This window comes from Aythya marila (genome assembly GCF_965140915.1).
Source record: "Aythya marila genome assembly, chromosome: 9".
NCBI lineage: Eukaryota > Metazoa > Chordata > Aves > Anseriformes > Anatidae > Aythya > Aythya marila.
The window spans coordinates 25,355,329-25,376,378 of NC_139050.1; the positions used below are offsets into that span (position 1 = coordinate 25,355,329).

General features: G+C 48.9%; 2 protein-coding genes across 2 annotated transcripts; both read left to right on the forward strand.

Annotated features, from left to right (window-relative positions):
- The first annotated feature begins 108 nt into the window (after window positions 1-108).
- SLC33A1 (solute carrier family 33 member 1) lies at window positions 109-10,601 on the forward strand. Its single transcript, XM_082766773.1, has 6 exons — window positions 109-907; window positions 4,290-4,480; window positions 5,130-5,314; window positions 6,265-6,382; window positions 6,517-6,732; window positions 8,110-10,601. Exons 1-6 carry the CDS (start codon window positions 175-177, stop codon window positions 8,275-8,277), a joined length of 1,611 nt encoding a protein of 536 aa, XP_082622899.1. The 5' UTR covers window positions 109-174; the 3' UTR covers window positions 8,278-10,601.
- A 1,576-nt stretch (window positions 10,602-12,177) lies between these two features.
- LOC309881574 (protein C3orf33) lies at window positions 12,178-16,497 on the forward strand. Its single transcript, XM_082767699.1, has 5 exons — window positions 12,178-12,268; window positions 12,359-12,418; window positions 13,514-13,667; window positions 14,572-14,732; window positions 15,126-16,497. Exons 1-5 carry the CDS (start codon window positions 12,188-12,190, stop codon window positions 15,390-15,392), a joined length of 723 nt encoding a protein of 240 aa, XP_082623825.1. The 5' UTR covers window positions 12,178-12,187; the 3' UTR covers window positions 15,393-16,497.
- Window positions 16,498-21,050: the final 4,553 nt, after the last annotated feature.

Genomic DNA, 21,050 nt, shown 5'->3' on the forward strand with positions numbered 1-21,050 from the left:
CGGGGATGGAGGGGGCGTGGCCTGCTCTGCCGCAGCGGACCAATGAGGCGCGGCCACGCGGCCGGAAGGGGTGGGGCGAGGCCGGCGCGCGGCTTCCTGTCAGTGGGGGTGAGGCGGCGGCGGCGGCAGCATCTCGGGGCTCCGCGCTCCGCTCCCGCCGGGCTGGGCCTGGCCATGTCGGCCAAGCAGGGCGGCCGGCAGCGCCGCCCCGGCAGCCACCCGCACTGCCTGGAGGCGCCGGCGCCGCTGGGGGCCGGCCCGGCGGGCGGGGAGGCCGAGGCGCTGCTGCTGCCGCCACCGCCGCCCGAGCTGGGCCCGGCGGCGCCGCGGGGGTGCCGCGCGGAGCTGGGCAGCGTGCTGCTGCTGCTGGCGCTGTACGTGCTGCAGGGCGTGCCGCTGGGGCTGGCGGGCAGCGTGCCGCTCATCCTGCAGAGCCGCAGCGCCAGCTACACGGAGCAGGCCTTCTTCAGCCTGGTCTTCTGGCCCTTCAGCCTCAAGCTGCTGTGGGCGCCGCTGGTGGACGCCGTGTACGTGAGGCGCTTCGGGCGCCGCAAGTCGTGGCTGGTGCCCACGCAGTACGTGCTGGGGCTCTTCATGATCGGGCTGTCCCGCCGGGTGGACGCGCTGCTGGGCGACGGGCAGGGCCGCGGCCCCGACGTGGTGGCTCTCACCGCCACCTTCTTCCTCTTCGAGTTCCTGGCGGCCACGCAGGACATCGCGGTGGACGGCTGGGCCCTCACCATGCTGTCCCGGGAGAACGTGGGCTACGCCTCCACCTGCAACTCGGTGGGCCAGACGGCCGGCTACTTCCTGGGCAACGTGCTCTTCCTCGCCCTCGAGTCGCCCTCCTTCTGCAACAAGTACCTGCGCTTCCAGCCCCAGCCCCGGGGCATCGTCACCCTCTCAGGTAGCGCCTGGGTGCCCCTGTGTGGTGGTGTGGGGCTGGGGGTGCTCCCCGCCTCGGCCTGTGGCTCTGCCCTCCCCAGCTGTGGGGAGGCCGCTGGGGTCTGCTGCAAGTGCACTCGGCTCCCCCGGCCTGAAGCGTGAGGGAAATGTGCCCGGTCATTGGCTTGGCTGACCTAAGCACTTTGGAGAGAATTGGTTTGTTTTTAAATGTTTCCTGGTTTAATGACCACGGAATAGGTTGCTGTTTTGAGAAATGTGGACGCTTTGCCTGCCTTTAAGAAGGCCCCTTAAGAATGTCTTCTCCTGGGAGAAAGAGAAGAGGAAATAAACTTTAAAAAGCCCTTCCCAAATGGTATGGCTCACAGAAGTATAAATGACAGGCGTTCAGGCTTGGCCACATAGCCAACTCCAAAGGAAGGTCTTAATTAAGCAAAGTAAGGGTTATCTTTTTCTTCAGTGAATTAAATAGAATCTGGTAATCCATCCGTTTCTAGCTGCTGGTCTAGGAGTGTTTTCTCATTTTTTCCTCAGAAAGTCTGGGTGGGGTTGGTGTTAGGTGTGTTGCCAGAAGGACTGTGTGAAGGCTGTGTGTCTGCTGGGAGGCTGAGGTTTGGCAGCTCCGCTCGGGGAGGCTGTGACAAGCCAGCACCATTTCTGGGGGCAGTGTCAGAGTGACCAGGCCTGTACTTGAGAGTAAGTTCTCACGGGTTTAGTTTCTCCCTCTCTTCCCATTGCCTTACTGCTGGTGACTTTGTCTTGTCCATGTGTCAGCAGGCACGGGGCACTCCTCAAAGTAACCCCGCTGGCGTATTGCTTGCTTTTGCTTTCCCTGTTGTGCAGCTCAGTGGTGCTGGCGTGTCTCTTCCCTCTTGCTGCAGCAGCAAGCTGACGTCTTTTGCTGCTGATGCAACTTGGAAATCACTCGTGTGCTTAAAGAGGCTTCGCTTGTCTGCTTAGCTCCACTCGCTGGGTTTTTGGTGGCTGGGTTTTTTTCAGTACTGCTTTTATAAATGGATTTCTTGCTATTACAGAAATACTGCCTTTTTAAAAAAAAAAAAGGGAAAACCAAAAATTACCTACACAACCTGCTGAACTTGCGTGTTAAGTTGGGTGGAGTACGGAGGGCAAATTACTGTGACACTACAGTTGCAGGATATGTTTTTGGGGTAGTAAAACTGCCTTCAATAAATTTATTTTCCCTCATTCACATGACGGTGTGCCACAGTCCCCGTGTCCTCACCTGTCCTGATGCAGCTGCAGCAGCGGCGCTGTGATGGTGCCAGTGGCTCTCTGCTTGTCACACCGGGGAGAGCTGGTTCGGGCAGCCACAGCGAACTTTGCAGTGCTGAAGGGTGGCTTTGTGCCAGTTCAGCTCTCTGAACACTTCTGTTGTGGACTGACTGCTGGTAAGGGAAAGCAACATTCGTGCTTCGTGATCCTGAGTCAGCTTCAGGTAGCTGGGAAGCAGCAGCCTCAGCTGTTCCCAATAACTGCAGGAAATAATGTGCACGGATGTGAGGCTGCTCCTCAGAACAAATGCTGTCTTAGGATGTTCTTTAGGCTGTGAAGTTCTAGAGGGGTGAAAAAAATCAGTGGGCTTATTGTTTGTGCTAGCACGTATGTGAGCTTTGCTCTTTGCTGTTCAAAGGACGTTATTTTTTTCTTCAAAAGCTGGCTGGCTGCGTCTTTTGGTCCCTGTCCAGTTTTTTGTGGAGTCACGTGAATGCCTGTGGTATGTGAAGGAGGAGGTGAGGTGTGACTGCAGGGGGAAGGTGCAGTGAGTATGAACTAGGCTGCTGAGGGGAGTGCTCTTTTTCCTGGGAGGAGATGTGGGGCTGCGTTATTACTTAAGGCTGTTGTGATGAAGCAGCTGTCCTGTCCCACAGCTCCTTGACATTTTTGCAGCCTGCTCTATTTGTGGTGGAGCTCTGAAGTTTGCTTTGCCCCAGCACAGCCATTTATTTTCCTGGTGGCAGAGACAAAACAGGGATGGGGCAGGGGGCAGCACCGGTGGCACCAGAAGTGCTACAGAATGCCTGCTATTAAAAGAAACTCTTTAGTCTGGGCTCTTGTGCGTGGCCTTTTGTAGCTATCTCAGCCCCTGCTGTATTGCATCCAATGGGGCTGACCCGATGAGGAATGTCTGTGTGATGCTCAGAGCTATTTCCTTTCCATCTCACACTGCGGAGCTGTCGTCACGGTACCGCTCCTGCAGCAGGTCAGGCTCTGAGCCCTGCTGGTTGGCTCAGAAGATACGCTCACGGTTTTTGTTAAACAGGGGAGGGAGCAATCTGACAGTGCTGGTTATGAGGCCTTCTCTCCTTTACTTTTGGAAAGGGAAAAATAAGTGACATGGAAGTGGCAGAAAATAATCTGAAATGCCACTTTTATTGTAAGTGACCTGGAAATGGAAGGAATAGCTAAAGGAGCCTTCTAGACGTTCATCTGTGCTTGTGGTGCTTGCTTCCTGCAAACCCAAAGCAGCTAATCATTGACTAAACCTTTGCCCTGTCTTTGCCCTTTCACCAGCGCTCGCTGCTTGCTTTGTTGTCTTGAGGCTCCTGGGGCTGCTTCTGATCAGCAAGATAAAAGGGTACTTCTGTCATACCCCCTGCACGTTGCTGAATTCCTTCTTGCCTCTTTTGTAGGGCTGTCTCAGGCTAGCGTGCTCCCTAAGTCCCTGCCATAAAACATGAGTGTGCTTTGCTGCCGCTGCCTCCCGGTGCGCTGTTCAGCAAACATTCTGCCTGCTCAATGTCCAGCACTGAGGATAGCAAATACAATGTCCTCCTAAAACAGATCTGAGTCAGTCTTTATGTAGAGACTGTGTAGGAGCCTTCATTGGGACTTCTTTGCACTCGTGTGGGTATCGGGCTTGGTTTCCTTCGGATGGTGGGTACGTGCAGCAGGGGGGCTGCAGAAGGGCTACAGGCTGCGATGGATCGCCTGGAGAGGGGTGAATGACTGCTTCCTCCAGAGATTTTTCCCCATCCTGTCTTGTAGCTACTCAGTGTGCCTTTTTCCTCCTTTATTCACTGTTAGTGGGTTTCTGTGCAGCTCCTCAGAAAGCCCACGTTGATTTCTGTTCTCCAACATGCTCACTGGTGCTGCACAGACCTGGAGGGCAGCGCCCCAGGTTGCTGCTGTGTCTAAACCTCAAGCAAACGTGGCTATAGACTGAGGGGAGGTGGGAACCTTGTATGTAGCTGTCTGCTCCTGCTTTGGTTTTGGTGCTTGTTTTCAGGTGGGTCAATGAGTACGGGCTTTATTCAACCTTTTTTTTTTTTTATTAGGTTGCCCTTTGTGTTGTAGCATAATAAGGACGTTTCAGTGAGCTGTTAATGACATGCTTGTGGTGGCTGATAGAATATTTTTTATTCCAGATTTCCTGTTTTTCTGGGGAGCCGTCTTCTTGGTTACCACCACGCTTGTTGCCCTCCTGAAAAAGGAAAACAAAGAATTAACACCAACAAAGGAAGAAACAAAAGGCATCACGGATACGTACAAGCTGCTCTTCTCAATAATCAAAATGCCAGCAGTTCTCACGTTCTGTCTCCTGATTCTCACAGCAAAAGTAAGCAAACACGTATGGGAATTGTCAGGTGCTGGTGGTATGAGAACCTGAAAGGTTGCTGAGTCCCCGTGATACAGCTTATTGCTCGCTTTTGCCAGTGGTTGCCATCAGTTCCAAATTTTGACATGAGATTTGGAAACACGATGGCTTGTATCATTCAGCTAAGTAGCTTGGTACAACAGCGTTAGTTGGAGCGCTGACATGTTTACAGAAGCATTAAAGAAAAGTTTGATTACAATCTAACATTCATTTATTTTTAAACTTGCATCTTTACAGTTAGGCAGTTTGTGTAGGCTGCAGTTAAAAGCACAGAAAATGCTTCTTTTCACCTAAATCATGTTCCCAGAATCTGCAGCTCTGTACAAACCAGGTTTTCATGACATTCTGTTGGCAGTCGTGGATACCAACGTGCCTTTAAGGTATGGGCATGAATACCGGTGCTGGGTGTGGTGTTCTTGGTATAGTTCTGGTGTTGATGACAAGAACAGTGTGCAAGTGTAGAACACGTTTCAGAACTGGTATGGAAATTAGAAACAAAAGTGAATTGTGCTCTCTCCCTTTTCTCAGTGTACTTAATGCCAAGTAAACTGACCTTCTAGCCACGCTGTCACTGCTTTCCCCAGGTTATTTTGTTTAACTTCCATTGCAGGTTGGATTTTCAGCAGCAGACGCTGTAACGGGACTCAAGCTGGTGGAAGAAGGAGTACCTAAAGAGCACCTAGCTCTGCTGGCGGTTCCAATGGTTCCTGTGCAGATAATATTGCCTCTGATTATCAGCAAGTACACAGCAGGCCCCCAGCCGCTGAACACCTTCTACAAAGCGATGCCTTTTAGGTAAAAGCAAACAAAAAATGGTTTTGTTGAAATGCAGTAATTTGTGACTCGGATTAATTATAGGAATTCTTGTGTAACTTCCAGACAGAAGAAAGAACATGTCATTAGTAAGTTGAACTCTCTGGATCTTGTGCCTTGGAGATGATTCACGTGGTGACACAAGTCAAAGAGCACAGTGTGCAGTGGGTTTGAGATGTGTGTGCTGCAGCACAGAGCTGTACTTTCCTGCTTGTATTCAGTGTCAATAGTTCCTTATTCCTGAATCGTTCTGAGTAGATTTGGGACTGTCTCTCTAAAAATACATGTGCTGCCTAACATGAGAGCGGCGGACTGCATCCACAAGTCTTTTGGAACATCCACTAGATGTATACTTTACTGAGATAAGCAAAAAAAAAAGGTGAATTAGGCAGATACAGATGAGACATCTTGTTTGTAAGTGGTTTATGTAGCAGTTTGCCTGTGGAGTTCTGTGGGAATGTAAAGCCAACGAATCCAGCCAATTACTTCCTGCCGTTATTCAGTAGATGGGTGCTCGGTCTGTAACATTACTTAAATGTGCTCTTGCACAATGATGTATGCTTTCATTTAAAAAAAAAAAAAAAAAAAAAGGCCAGGTAAATTTTTCTCTATCTGAATTTGGCTGAATGTCTTGTGTGTTGCTCTCCACAACAAAAAACTTTTGTGTGAGGGACGGGGAAGAAGCTGGAATAGGAGATGTGGCAGTGTTATGTTGATATGGAAGGAGGAATTGTTTAGGTATATAATGCTTGCAATTTCAGTGCTTGTCAAATATTGAATACACAATTCTCTAGAAGATAGAAATTGTTTTTATCTAGTTAAAGCTATTTTAATATATTGCATGTACAAATGTCTGATAGTTGCTTTGTATTAAGGTACAGAAACACATGGACAAAATTACTTGAGTTACAAATTCTCTCTTATTCCTGCAGGTTACTGTTTGGGCTGGAATTTGCTTTTTTGGTATGGTGGACTCCTAAAGTGAAACACGAAGGAGGATTTCCTGTCTACTACTACGTCATAGTATTGTTGAGTTATGCTTTACATCAGGTAATGTACACTGGGAGGCAAAGGGCAACGGGAGGGCATTTCACATCAGCTAGAGGACTGTAAATGCCAGTAACTGCTTCAGTTCCTAGCTACCCTAAATTCCTTTAACCTGTGGGCTTTCTCCTCCCCTCCAGGTCACGCTGTATAGCATGTACGTTGCAATCATGGCTTTCAATGCCAAGGTTAGCGATCCGCTGATCGGAGGAACCTACATGACACTCCTCAACACGGTGTCCAACCTGGGCGGGAACTGGCCGTCCACCGTCGCGCTCTGGCTCGTTGATCCGCTCACGGTGAAGGAGTGCGCAGGGGCCCAGGGGCAGGCCTGCGGAACTCCAGCTGCTGCAGAAGTAAGTCTGGAGGCTGGGAAGGTCTCTGTGCAGTTATGTCCAGGTGAAATGGCTTCTCTTAGGATTTCTTTCCACCTTTGAAAACCTTCACGGAGCATAGTTTACACTTTAAAAGAAATAAATCCCAGTAATTAAGCTTTTTTTTCCTCACTGACAAAATTCAGCCTTTATCTGCGTGCTCTTCATAGCTACCATCTTTACCAAAGATTTGCAGTTGCAGAGTAATTGTCCCTTTCCGTTCAGACTGGGATGGAAAGCTGGTGGCAGCAGCACTAGGTTGGTGCCGCACTCGCTGCAGTACAGGGAGCTGCTGGTTGCATTCCTGATAAACTGTGCTCAGCCTGGAGCTGTGTGGTGAGGCGCTCTGTTCCTGGCAGGCTTTGTCCCCAGGTCCCTTCCGTTTTGTGGTAGTTCTTTGTTCTGTCTGTCCTTCTGGTGGCTTCTGTCTTGATACCTTGATTCTTTCCGCTGTGACATTCCTTTGCTGTCTTTGATCTTCGCTTTCCATTTGAAACGGAGCGGTGTGACTGGCAGCCTTCCCGGTTCCGGGGAGCCCTGCAGAAGAGAACAGAGAACATATTGTGCTACTGTGCTCGGATCAAACAGCAGCACGCAGATCTGCTGGAAAGCAGTGTTTCAAATTCACCTCCGCGTGAGCAAATGCCAAATCTTAATGCAAAGATTTGGCAGGGTGGGAATGTTTGGGGGCTTTTTGCTGTGTGGTATTGTTTTCCCTTACTTGTGATTGAGATTTCACTCCTGAATGCTTTTCTGTGCTTATGGAACTCTTCAGGATGCGGAGGTCTCTGAACATGCTGTTCTAGAAGTCAAACTTGACTTGTTTGAACTGGAGTTCCAGTTCTGGAGAAAATGCTTCCTCTTAACATGTGCTGCTTCAGCAGGGGTCTCAGCTTACCTCTGTGGGGCTGAAGTCCTTCCTCCTTCACCTCGCTCCTCCGATCTCTTTTCCACATCTTCCCTGTTGGAAATGTTCCACAGCCGCTCCCTTCTGACTGCTAATCTGATTTTGACGTCTCAGAATAATGCAAATGCTGGCAGAACCTCGATTCAGAGGATTGCTTTGTTTTGGGATTATGGCGGTATTGAAAGTTAAACAATAGCAAGAGCAATCATGTGCCATACATACATGTACCCCTCAAATGCTTGAGTTTGCCTTTCAGTTCTGCGATTAAAGCACATCCCAAGCTCAAAAATCTCTTTTAATAACTCTATCATAAAGAAATAAAGTGTGTGTTTAGACATGACCTTTAAAAGGCTGTTAAACTGTGAGTATTTAATGCCTACTTCTAGAAAGCCCGTGGTTCTGTTTTTTCCCAGAAAATACTTAATGCCTCAACCTCTGCTTCTGCATTGCAGCTCTGCACGAAGGCCGGCGGTTCCTGCGTTACTACCTTGGATGGTTACTACGTGGAATCTGTCATCTGTGTCATTCTGGGATTTGCCTGGTGGTTCCTGTTTGGGCCCAAATTAAAAAAGCTGCAGGATGAAGGACAATCTTCGTGGAAGTGCAAGAGGACCAATTGATGCGATTGCAATATTGGACGGACTAGCCAGGTTATTTTAGTTTTATTACAGAGACACATCCCATAAGCAATGAACAGGAATATAGGTATTTTAAATGCCAAGTTGCTGGAAAAAACGGGTGGCTGAGACAGTGGTGTGTGTGTGATACCACTCGCCTTCCCAACATGAGAACACAAGTTGAGACACTAATGAGAAACGGCACCTGTGTGCTACGTGTCCCCATGCTCTAGCTTCAGAGCCATGGCTTCTGGTACAACCAACATCCCAACTTTCCATATAGTAACTGTGGAAAAGCTGCTTGTGCCACGTTTACCTAAACAGCAGCATTGTTAGCTGAGTTCCAACTCTTGATTCCTGAACAGGCAGCTCTGGCACGGGCAGCTGACCTGGGGAAGGATGTGAAAGGCATTTTGACTTGTAGGTGAAGCACATTGTACTGCGGAATTCATCGTGGGAAGAGAAATGTAAAATGTCCATGGGCTTTGTTTCTTCTCGCTTCCTGGACTGTAACCACATTTCAAAGGATGAAATAATGTTTCAGAGATTCTTTTAAATGTATTTTCAGGCTTTTATAAGCTTTAAAGATTTATAAGAGAATATTTTTATAAACAAAGCTACATTTAATTTATTTCCTCTGTTTCAAAGCATTTTGATTTACATTCAGGATTCTTTCTTGAGGAAAAATTGATGTAAAGGAGGACTTAAGAGTAACGCACAATACTCTGAGCATTGAGTCCTGAAGGTGTAAACTGCGTAGTGTAGCAGCTAGCGCACAAAACACAGGCGTTGGAAGGAGAAGGCATGCGGTCCTTCTGGAGGCAGTTGTTATTTGATGGAATGAAGTGGTAGTGCTGGTTCCTCTGTCACTAAAATTTGAACAGATTAAAGATCAGTGTGGGAAAAAATGCCTCTCTTCCCAGCCAGGGGTAAGAAAAGAAGATCAGTGCCTTTGAAAGTGCTCTGGTGATGACAGACTTGCCAAATTCCCAGTGAGTTGATGTACAACTTGCTGTTGCGTAATGCAAACGAGTTACATCCTGTGGTAGAGCTGCTATAGAAATTTATTTCTGATCCTTGATAGTGGAAATTTCCTGTTGCATTTATCAAGAATGACTTCATTCCTGAGTGCCTTAGTGATGTACAGCAAGTACACTGTACGCCTAGAGAAGGGGCACTTGTATATTGGTGGATGTATATTGTACATCATTATTAAAAATATATGAAAATACCTTTGAAAGGTACGTGATTTTCTTTTCACTTCTCTATTTCTTGCCTTGTCAATACTGGAAGTATTGCACCATGACCTTCATGTTCCCAGCTCCTGGCGAGACAGGCTGTGGGGCTTTTGTTACTGTATGCTTCAGCAAAAAGTAAATTATACCAGGGGCAGGCTGCAGGGGAGATCCCATGTGCACAAAGCATCTGTGTGACCTTCTGAGTAAGAAGGTGCTGGAAGAGGACAGTGACCAAATGCTGCTTGGAGCCTGTTTGGCTCTTCTGTCCCTCCCCAAAGCAGCAGCCTTCAGCAGCTGGTAGGAAGCCAAGCCCAGAGCTGCAGCACCCAGCTGCCTTCCCCCAGCTGCGATCTGTGGTCCAGCAGCAGCACACTCGGTTTGTTTCAAGGACAGCAGGATTAGCAAATCAAGCTGAATAAAAGCACAGTTTTTACTCCCCAGGCTAAGTCTTCCAACTACGTCTCTGCATAAGCACACGAGGAATCTGAGACTTGTAGTCAGAGGTGGGTGTATCTTTCAGTCCTAGCCAGATCACTGCTACCAGATTCAGTGTGCATGAGGCATTTGGGATCTGTTGGTGCTATAACAAGGGGCTGCTTATTTCCATAGCAGCTTGGCCAGACCTGGAGTGTTTTTTCAACCTCTCTGGCTTTGAGGGAGATCTAGACTGCAGAATATAGGGAATTAAATTCATAAATGTTTTACAGTTGGCTTTTACTTTGCAATTTTGTTTCAATATTTCTGAAGGTGCCAGTGTAACCAGTTCTAATAAAAATGCCTTGGGAATTGCTGAAGTGATACATGAAATGATTTCAACAGCAACATTAAACTCCAATTGTTACATGATACAGCATAAGTAATTCTCTTCCTCTTTCAAACTGGAGAAGGAACCAAGGGACAGTGTATTTTTTTTTTAATCTCTCAGTGCTGCTGGTTTGTAACACAAGTCACAAATGTCACAACCATGCCAGTTCATCAGCAGATTGCTGAAAGGCTCCAGTAATCTTTCAGGTTCACTACTGCTTTTTCTTCTGCCCCTATTTTAAATGGTTTCTTCTGGCAATTAGAATTATTGCAGTCTTTAACGTTAAAAAAAATAAATAATAAAATCTCCTGCTTGCGAGTCTGTTTTTGAAATGGGAAATGGAGGAAAATGACCAAGCACTGCTCTAGTCTTGATTTGCTGCAGGGACGGAGTGGGCCTGGCGGGGAGTCAGGGGTGGCTTCTTTCTAGCAAAAGACAAATGGCAGAAATGTGTTTTTTTTTTTTTGTAGGTAAATGGTTTGTCCTGGTTTAGATTCCTGAGCAGGATCACTGTGAAGTGAGCCAGGTCCTGGGGGAAAGGGGTGCAGCAGAGCGTGAGGAGAGGCAGAGAACAGCTCGCCCTTGCGGTGCCGTTGGACACAGCTGTGGTGTTGGGCTGGGTTTGCCATGCGGGAAGCCATCCTCCCCTGCTCCTGTGAATGTGATTTGGTGGTGTTCCCTGAGACTGCCTGCTCCAAAATTCGGTTCTGTACCTGTGGTGCCCCCAGTGAGCAGGTCCAGGGCACAGCGTAAGGTTCTCCACAGCGGCAGGGACCGGAACAAGTTTTTGCAGGCAGCAGCACTGTGCGACTCCTCCAGCACCTCTCCAAACGAGACGATGCATGTAAAATATACACTCCTTAGCAAAAAATAACGCTCCTTAGCAAAATATGCTGTGTAAAATATACCCTCCTTAGCAAAGTCAGCAGCACGCTTCCAAATTATTAAGAACTGTGTGCGTATGTTTTTGCTGAAAGCCAGATTTTGCACTATTTCTGCTTTTATCACTTAATCTTAAAGTGTTCATGCTTAGTAAATAAACCAAACCTAACAGCTTCACCACTTATCTTGAAGAAAATTATAGTAGTAATTTATTTATAAATTAAAGTAGTAATTTGTAGTAGTAAATTTATTTATTCAAGACACCTCGCAGCCAGTGGCTTAAGAATTGTTTTAATTGCAGCACCAGGTAAAATTTTTTGATTCAGGTAGGTTTCTTTTGGTGCTGTGGGTTATGAATTCCTAACGGGATCTGTGGCTGTCCTGAAATCCTGAGCCGTGGCTGACGCTGATGTTATTTGATGTACCTCCTGCTCTCACAGAAACCTTGAACTGGGCTTTAATGGAAGTGAAAGGTTTGTGTAGACACATTCTGGGTATAACTTTATATTGTGTGCGATTATTTCCTTGCACCGTGTTTTTTGAAGGCCGTGTAGGTGCGTTGCACAGCCGGGCGATGGTTCAGCTGAGGGAAATGGCTCGGGTGGTCTGGTAAGGAACTGTGGTGTTTGTTAGGTTGGGACGAAGGTGGGGAAACGATAAACAGCAGCGATAAACTCGGGGACGTTCTCAGGCTGTTTTCTGACAGCACCACGAGCTGCAGCAAGGATGCGGCCGATGAGCCTGAATTCACCAGAATTCACCTCAGAATTCACCTCAATTCCCCATCCTGCCCAGCCGGCGCCAGGGGCTGCTCGCAGGCTCACCCCAAGGGCCATACATTGGGGCTCCCGTTCGGGAAGCTGCCCGGCTCCTCAGCTGCCCCCCGGTCCCCTTGATCCCTCCCGGTCCCCTCCGGTCCCCCCCGGTCCCCTCAGCCCCGCGGTGCCGGCGGACCCCGTGCGGGGGCGCTGCGGGCTCTGTGGCGGCCATGGCGGAGCGGCGGAGCGCGGCGGGAGAGGCCCTGGGCCGGGTGTCCGAGTGGGCGGACGGGCACCTGGGGCTGCTGCGGGTAACGGCGCCGGGACAAGGGCAGGGGCCGGGGCCGGGGTAGGGGCAGGGGTCGGCTCCCCGCTGATCCTCGCTGTCCTCTTCCCCGCAGAGCCTCAGCGCCGGGCTGGCGGCGGCCGGGCTGCTGCTGCTGGCCAGGAGCGTGCGGCTGGTGAGTGCGGCCAAAGGGCTCCCCAAAGGGCTCCCCTCAAAGGGCTCCTCAAAGGGCTCCCCCCTGGTTTTTAGCTCCTCAAGTCGCTTTCCTCAGTGCTGCATCCCCAGCGGTAGTGCCCCACAGCCTGTGGCGCAGTTAACCCATAGTTCAACCGCAGCTGAAGCAGAGGTGGTTTCCCCGCGTCCTTGCTCCCTAGTCCCACGAGCAGAGGTGCTTTTCACGTATTTTTAAGCATAAACCCTTCACTTCTCGAAGCTGTCGGCTCCTGGCACCCAGTAACGCCCCGCTGCGGGCTCCAGGCACAGCCACGGCTCTGTAAGGGGTCACTGCCGCCTGCCCCCCTCACAGCCTGCTGTGAGAGGACATCTGCCTGACGTTTTTATTTTAAAATATCCCCAAAAAGCCCAAATCACACATATTGCTGGATTGCCTACACGGCAGTTGTGTCCCTGCTGCAGCTGCGTTGTTCCTGTGCGGCTGCTGCTGGCCAAGCCTGTGGTGCCTCTGCCCTTTGTTTTCCCCTGTGCTCCTATAACTCCCTCCTCTGAGTCCTCCCGTTATCAAGGGATGCCGTATCGAATTTAGTCATCGTGTGATCTTTTCAAAGGTGCACACCTGCTTTTGTCCCTCTCCTCTTTGCCTCCCTTATCAAAGTCTGTGTTGTTGCGTCTGTCTGCGCTGCTCTGCCTTTGTTTTCAGTGTGTCTGTTCTTTGCCAGTGTCTTCAAACACGCCCTTCTTGGCTGGCTTTCACCCCTCTAGCACTGTTCAGGCCACTTTTAAAACACCCTTTTCATGGTGAATCAAGTTAACTTCAGTGCGTGTCAATATAAAACATCAGTTTCCATTCTTTCTCTCAGCCTGCTCTCATGCTCATCCCTAATGTTGCACATGCTGTAAAACAGGGAGCATTCCTGAGGGGCTGGACAAGCAGGCTGGAAGGGGTTCTACAGCTGATTGCTGTCTAAGAAAAGAAATTAGTTGTCCATGCTGTGTAATAGTATAGCTGTATATGGTTTGATGTAATGTGATTGAAACTGCTCTCTCTCTGTATATATTTTAAACCGTGTCTCATTCTTCTTTCCATCAATAGACAACAAAGTTCACAAACGCTCTGGATATACCCGTGGAGTTTATTGAAAAGAATGTCAAATTGCGGGGAAAAATCCATCACGTAACGGAGAAAGGTCTGGAAGTTGAACACATTCCCATTACCATTCCTATTGTTACGTCAATACAGAGAAAATGTAAGTAAAAGTAGATGAAAAACAAGGACAGGAATGAAATGACATTAACAGTGTTGTCCGCTAGACAAGCACAAATACTGCGACACCAGAAGTATTTGCTTTTTTAAATTTTATTTTAAACAATACTCTTGGAAGTAGATGGGCAGAAATCAGCGGGACATCAGGTGCGCTGTCTTTGCACAGAGCAGGCAGGCAGGGGCAAGCTGTGAGGAAGGCTAAGGTTACACTCCTGGCGCTGCCTTCTGATCCTTCCGTGCTTCACAGATGGGAAAAAGGAATAAGAAAGGCTGAGAAGAGAACTGCAGGAGGAGCCTGCCAATACAGTGTTTTATTACGGTGATCTGTTTCTGGCAGCAAGAACCCAAGCACACAGGCAGTTAATTTGTTTGCGTAGCTGCTCTCATTACTGGCAAAAAAAAATAAAAAAAATCAACAATTCTATTGCAATTATGCTTTTGTTCAGAGATGAAAATCAGACAGCTCCGTGTAGCAGGGGGGTTTTGCTCTGGCTTCTCAGAAGCTGTGGGTCAGGTCTGTGAGCGCAGTCACGTGCCCGCTTTGCAAATACGTGGAGGCGCTAATTCTTCTCCTAGTGTTTCTGCCCTTTCAGATAAAATACTGGTGACTGATAACGAAAGTACTTCTTTCTACTTGTATGCAGAATAAAACAAAATATCTTATATCATTTCTGAAATCTTGAATTTATTTATTTTTTTTACTGAAGGGGGAATTAGATCAAATTCTTAGTTGCAAGTCAGTAGTGCTTCAGGGAACTAAAATGGATTTATTTATTTTTTTAAGTCCATAAACTTGTTAATGATAGCTGGGGGTCTGTGCAAAATATGAAATTTCACTTGACTGTGGCATTCAATAAAAAAAAAAAGTTCTCTCTATCTATATCCAGGGCAATCCAAAGGTCTTTTGCTGGTAAGACTTGCTGGAGTGGAGCTGGCTCCAAGTGGCATGGTCTGGTTACAGAAAGAGTTGAAACCCTCACGAATGGTGTGGTTCCAGCTTCTCGGAAGGGAGGACTTGGCACTCGAGTGCCGTGTTTTAGTAAATAAGGTAAATATAGTAACAAAAAATGACTTTAATCTGCAGTTTTAGGTTTGACTGTGATTAAACAGTCAGTACATGAGAATGTTATTAGTTATTGTAAATTATCTTTACAGGAATTTTAAATAAAGTTTTATTAAGTCAGACTCCAAAACAAGTACCTTTGTAGACTGCTCAGTCTGGTAGTGCTAGGCTATATGGTGTCGTTCTGATTAGCTTAATGTTTAATCCATCAAATGTTTTCTTATAGATTACTTGTGCTAGTAGTACGTTTCCAAAGTCAGCTGTGTTTCTTTTAACTCTTTCTGCATGAGGGTAGATTCAGCCAGAAGTGAAGCTTGGACCTCAGCGAGAACACGTTAAAGGGTAAGTGCATATTGTATTTACTGTGCCTTTTTGTAGGGTCGCTTTCTCAGCGTGTGCTTAAACGAGGAGATCTTGAGGCAAGGGCTCGGCAGAACAGCACGTATCGAAGGACTACATCACGACTCTCGCCTCTACTGGAAACTTCACAAAAGACTGCTTCGAGCAGAGTTAAAGGCCTTGAAGAAAAATAAAGGAATATGGCAAGAAGAAAGCTTCTCTGAAAGAGTTAGAGACCGTATAAGCAACAATAAATGTGTACAGACATTGAAACAGTTTGTGAACTGGTTAAGAAGCTATATTTAAAGGCTGAATGGGAGACTTGTCTAGAGGGATGCCACGTATCTGTGTTACATACTTTATGTAAAATATAAATCTGTGATAAAAAGTGCTGTAACTTGTGAGTTCCTTGTCTTAGACAAAAAAGCTGTAAAGTTACCCAATGCCATATTATATAAGCCACGTGGGGCTGAAGTTTAGTTGTGTTACACAGGACAAAAATTGAAGCCTTCTTAAGCTAAAATTTTCTGCAGCAGTGTCCCAAATCAGGTGTGCCGTTTTCCACCTGCTAAATACCTACAGATGCGTTAACTGAAGTGAGAACAGCTGGCAGCTGTTTTTAAGAGGTGCAAAGTATCCATCCAAAGTGCACCACCTTAAGTGCTCAGCTGTTACAGGTCATTACTGTGTAACTGGTAGTGGCTGGAAAACTCCATTTCAGAGCTTGAGAAAGCTTGTGGCACGTGTTTACCTGCTTGTTTGAATTCCTATACTACGTTTGTGCATAATTTGAGTGTTAAAAAATTGCTCATCTTGAATAACGGGTTGCATTATTACCAGAATAAAAGGTAATTTGTTGTGGTTTGATCTTAAAAAGCTGATAGGATCATAACCACTAATATATTAAAAAAAAAAAAAAAAGGTATATTAGAGAATGGAAGCTACTGTGCCAGTGATGCCAATTTATAAAACACGAAATTAACATGAAAGAGTTTTGCAAGTTATGTCAGAAGAAAGAAATGAATGTTTTCTTCTGATGGTTCTAAAAGTATCTAAAACCAGATGAAGATAAAACTTAAATAGGAAATATAAAAAATGGACCACAGAGTGCTTTATTTTTTCAAAGAGGTGTTATGTATATGTAAAGTATATTTTTTGTAAACGTTCTCAGAATAAAGATTGATTTTCTCATGTTCATTATCATGTTTTATTTACCAAATGCTTGACTTTTAATCTGCCATGCTCCTGATTATCTCAAGTAAAGTACTTTGCTTATATTTTTTCTTTCCATGTATTTATTTGGCAGTGAAATGCCAGGGAGAGGAGTGCGGTATGAAAATCTCAATACTTGAGCATTGCCTGAAATTAGTTATGCCTTTTTATTTATTTATTTATTGCTGGCTTCAGTGCAAAATTGTGAATCCTGAGATCCTAAAAATAAATAAATAATTAAATAAATTCCTTGGGTAAGAATGTATGTCAGTTTTGTTTTGTTTTATTACTTTTGTTTCTGTGTCCTCTTAAGGACCAAAAGGCTGCTTTCTCACACAGTCTGCTGAGCAGCTAGCCATGAGGTACCTGCAGGACGGGTATCAGTGCTGGGAACCAGTGTGGGATAGAGGAGCAGAGGGAGACCTTGACTGGAGCTGGAAACTATTCCAGAAGATTTATAAAAAGAAGCATCTGGTTTTATGCATTACAGGTGTGGGTCAATCGCTGCTGTGATACCTGGACAGAGAAGTCACACAGTCATAGTCATAAACTGCTCCTCGTGTTTAATTGCAGGTGTTTCAGTTTATTAAGTGAATTATTATTAAGCGGAGTTATTTCCAAACTAAGCATAACTCTACAGTTATATTTGGCCTTTTGCTGTGATTATTGAATATTTCCCCTCTCCAAAACAAAACCAAACCCGCCACAATGCTGATCAGGAAAAACCAGCAGTGCTTTCTGTCTGTGCAAGCCCTGAGTGGCTGCAGATCTGGTCTGTGGGAGGCCTGTCTTGAAAAGCCCATAGCAGGAGCAGAAACAAACAGCTAAGCAGAAACAAACAGCTTGTGGAACTGACTGGGAGGTCAGGGGAGGAAAAAGCACTTCTCTCCATTACATGGGGACACCCTGCACTGCCTCGAGGTGTGTTATCCATTTCCTTTAACCACAGCAGCACATGTAAGAGCATTTCCAGGCAGAGGTTGCAGTTCTTGTGTGGTTGGGAGTAAGGACAAGAATTAAAGTACTTAGCTCGTTGCCCTCCCTGCACCTCCGACTGCAGCAGAAAGAAGCCAACTTCTTGCCCAGGCCGCAGGCAGTGAAAAAGGAGATGCCTCCAGATGGCCCGCTAAGGGAAATATCTTCAGGGTTTTTATTGCCGGGCTGGTGTTTGAGGCAAACGGCGGTGACAAACACTCAAACACTCAAACGCTCCCGGCCCTGCCCCGAGCCTGCCCGCCCCGGCTCCGGGCAGAACAAAGGCGCGGGCAGGGCCCTGCTGCGGCCTGGCCCTGAGCCTTCCCCTGCAGCGCTCCTGGGCAGGAGAAAGAGCAAAAAGTGCCCCAAAAAATCCCCGTCTTTGGGGAAACCTCGTGCTCGCTGCGACCTCTCCTCTTTCCCAGTCTAAACCATGAAACCTCCCGAGCTGGAAGGGGCCCACGGGGCTCTCTGAGCCCAGCTCCTGGCCCCAAACCCTAACAAACCCGTGGGTCCCAGAGCACCCCGAGCACCCCAACCCCAACCCCTGTGTCCCAAGCGGAGCCCCCCGAGCCCCAGCTCGGTGCCTGCCCACCAGCAGGCGTCGGGGGCAGCCCCAGCCCGTCGGGGGGACCCGGGGGCTTCACGGGCTCGCTCAGGTGAGCGGCGGGGGAGGTTTGTGGGGGCTTTTAAGGGCTTTGAAGGGCTTTGAAGGGCTTTGAAGGGCTCCAAAGCACCGAGCCCACCGAGCCCGCGGCAGGTGCGGCGAGCCCGGGGGCCCCTCGGGGGGCAGCTCCGCTCGACCGGGCGCGGGGCCGCCGCAACACCGGGGCTGGATCGGGGGCGGCTGCACAACGAAATTCGGCTCCGCTCCGAGCTCTTCGACGGCTCCGGGTTTCCCCTCAGCTCCCCGGCGGCGGCGGGCGGGGCCGGGCGTTTGAACGGGAGCGGAGCGCGGCGGGGTGAGCGCGGGGCGAGGGGGGCCGGGGGCTGGGTGCGGGGAGACCCCCGGGGGTCGCCCTCGTCGTGTGGTAGCCGGGAGGCAGCGAGGCGGTGGCCGCAGCCCGGGGCCGGCCCCGGCTCTTTGTCTGCCCCCCCCCCCACGCCCCTTCCCTGCTGGCGGGGGCCCGGCCGCTCGCCCCCCTCCCGGTTTGCCCCGTCTGGGGGCTCCCTTCACGAGGACCGGCTTTTGTTCCCTAAACGCCGCGTTTTATTTTTATTTTTATTTTATTTTTTTTTTTTTGAAGGCTTCCTCAGGACGTGAAGCAGGTCCGGGAGTGACGGGGACACAAAGCGCCCCGGCGTGCCCGCGGCTCTGCTGCCCCCGGGGCTTTCTCCCTTCAGCAGGTAAGGCTGCCGTGCGCTATCATCTTGTGGGGTTTTACGGAAACTTCCTATTAGGCACAAAGCCGGGTTAAAGCACAGCGATTTTACAACCTCTTGAATGGTGGGGGGGGGGGCTTTAGGAGCAGTCGTTGCGGTGTTTTCCCCCGCTGTGGTAGGGCGCAGAGCGAGCTGTGAGCAGGGAGATGCCCGGGTGGAGGAGTAGGGCCAAGCACGCAGAGGTGGCTTTGCCTCCTGCCCCTGGGGCTGTGCTGAGGATAAATCCGTCTGGGCTCCCACCTCCCCGAGCAGGAGGTGTTTCTGCCGGAGCAGGGCTGATTTTGGCCAGCGGTGCTGCAGGCTGCCCAAGCTGCCAGGGGCTGTTTGTTTGCGCTTGTTCTCTCGTGTTTGTTTGCTTTAGCAAGCTGGGGTTGCTTTCTTGACGACGGCGGTTTTCTTGTTCCAGTCTCCACGGACACTGGGGGCATCACCACTGCTCCCGAGGTCTGAGCTTGCCTCTGCTTTCCTCTGCAGGAGCTGTGCCCAGGTGTGCCTGGGTGGCTGAGAGCGATGTGCGTGTGCCTGGAGGTGGAAAGGCACCCTGGGGGTGCAGAAGGCAGGGGGAAGTGTTTATGCTGTGGATAGGCACTTACTAAGGCTCCGATGAGAGCAGGGGAAGTGTGGAGGAGTGGAAGAGAGGTGGGCAGAGCTGCTGGAGCGTTTTGGAAGCAGGCACCTGTTGCAGTGCTAGAAAAAGCCGAGTACTCAATGCTGGGGGCGCAACGTGTGCTCTTCTGGGGGCTCAAGCCCATGGGTGAACATTACAGAACCCATTTAATTGCATCTGGCCACGTGCATTAAAGAGGTGTAACATTCCTGGCAAGAGCTGTCCATGTGAGCCTCTTCAGCCTGAAATAACTCAGGGTCGCTTGCAAGAAGTTTCAAGTAGAGGCAAGCTGTGGTGTGAAGCAGCCCGTGCAGCGCTACAGACCCGATTTATTGGAGCTGACACAGAGTTCACGTCCCCACGCACACTGAGGGTGGCCAAGCGTGGCCCTGGGTGGGAGTGGAGGAAGCGCTGGCTCCAGCTGCTCAGGCTTGAAATGGGCACTGAGGCTCGGCTGGACACATTTCCTGGGCTTAGTTCGAGTTGTGGGGGCAGTGGTCCCCACCCCTGCTCCGTGGGGGGGCTGCGCCTCAGTCAGCAAGTACCCCGATAGCAGATGCGATGCTCATCATCTGTGTGCATGGCTGGCCGTGCTGGCATAAGCCCTTTCCAGGCATCTTATTTTATCTTCATATTTTATCAAAGAGTTTGAGTTATTCCGTGCCATAGCACAGCAGTAGCTGGGATTTCGTTGGCTGTAGTAGTAGCTGTATGCTCAGTGATAGCAGAAGCAGCTACTGAAGTGGCAGCGTTGCACATCTCAGATAATGGGATCTCATACTATATTAGCAAGGTGTCTGAAAACGACTTGTGTAAATGATCACATTTACTCCTGGTGAGAGACACCTGCCCTCAGGCATGACCTGGTGTGCCGCGTACCTCCTGCGTTTTACGGTGAATGTTTCTGGTCTGTTGAGGAAGGAGGAGTTCTCCAAGGTGGAAAGGACCTGCAGGAAAGAAATGTTCATCTCAATTTCTAGAAACAGAAATCTTATTTTCTAAAATAATGGTAGGTAAGAACAAAGCAAGCTTGCCCTTCACGTTTGTTATCGTGACTTCAGGTCTTTAAAGCACCGCTTTGTTGCTGGGAAGGGAGCTGAAGCTCTGTGTCAGGTATTTCCAGAAGCTCTTAGAGCTGCGTTATTAACAGCTGCTCAGTAAAGGAAGTCCTTGCTGTGTTGAATCTCTGCGCGAGCGTTTGCTCCTTTCACTTTGCTCTTCTGTTTCACACCCCGGGCAGAGATGTGCGTGGCGAGGTGATGCTGAGCAGAGCTCCAGCTGAAAGCAGAGTGAGACGTGTTCTTGAGACCGGCTGTCTCCTCTGCTGGCACTGTCAGCAGCTCGCCCCAGGCAGTGCCATGAGTGGGAGTTCCTATTCTTGGCCTCACACAATGGATAATTCACTGAAACCCTTGGAAACTTATCTCCAGATAAGTTTCCAGAGTGGGAAGTAGAGTTGGATTTTTGCCTTGTGCCCACTTTTACCTGGAGGGTCGAGGCGTGAGCGAGGTGTCCCCAGGAGCTTGTGAGCTGCTTCTGGGATGAATCAGTTCTCTACGCTTTGGGGCTGCTCGTGTTGGTGCTGATGGCTCCTACAGCTGAGGGTCCTGGGCTTGCTGTGCGCTCCTCTGCCTGCTCTGAAGGCAGTAGTGGTGTTCATCCCACAGAAGAAACGGGAGAGCATACAGAAAGGTCTCAAGGAGTACGGCTGAGCCTGAGGATGTGCTGTAGGTGATGCGTTAAAAGCAAGTAGCATCGCCAATGGGGCGAAGGGATTGTGTCTGTGT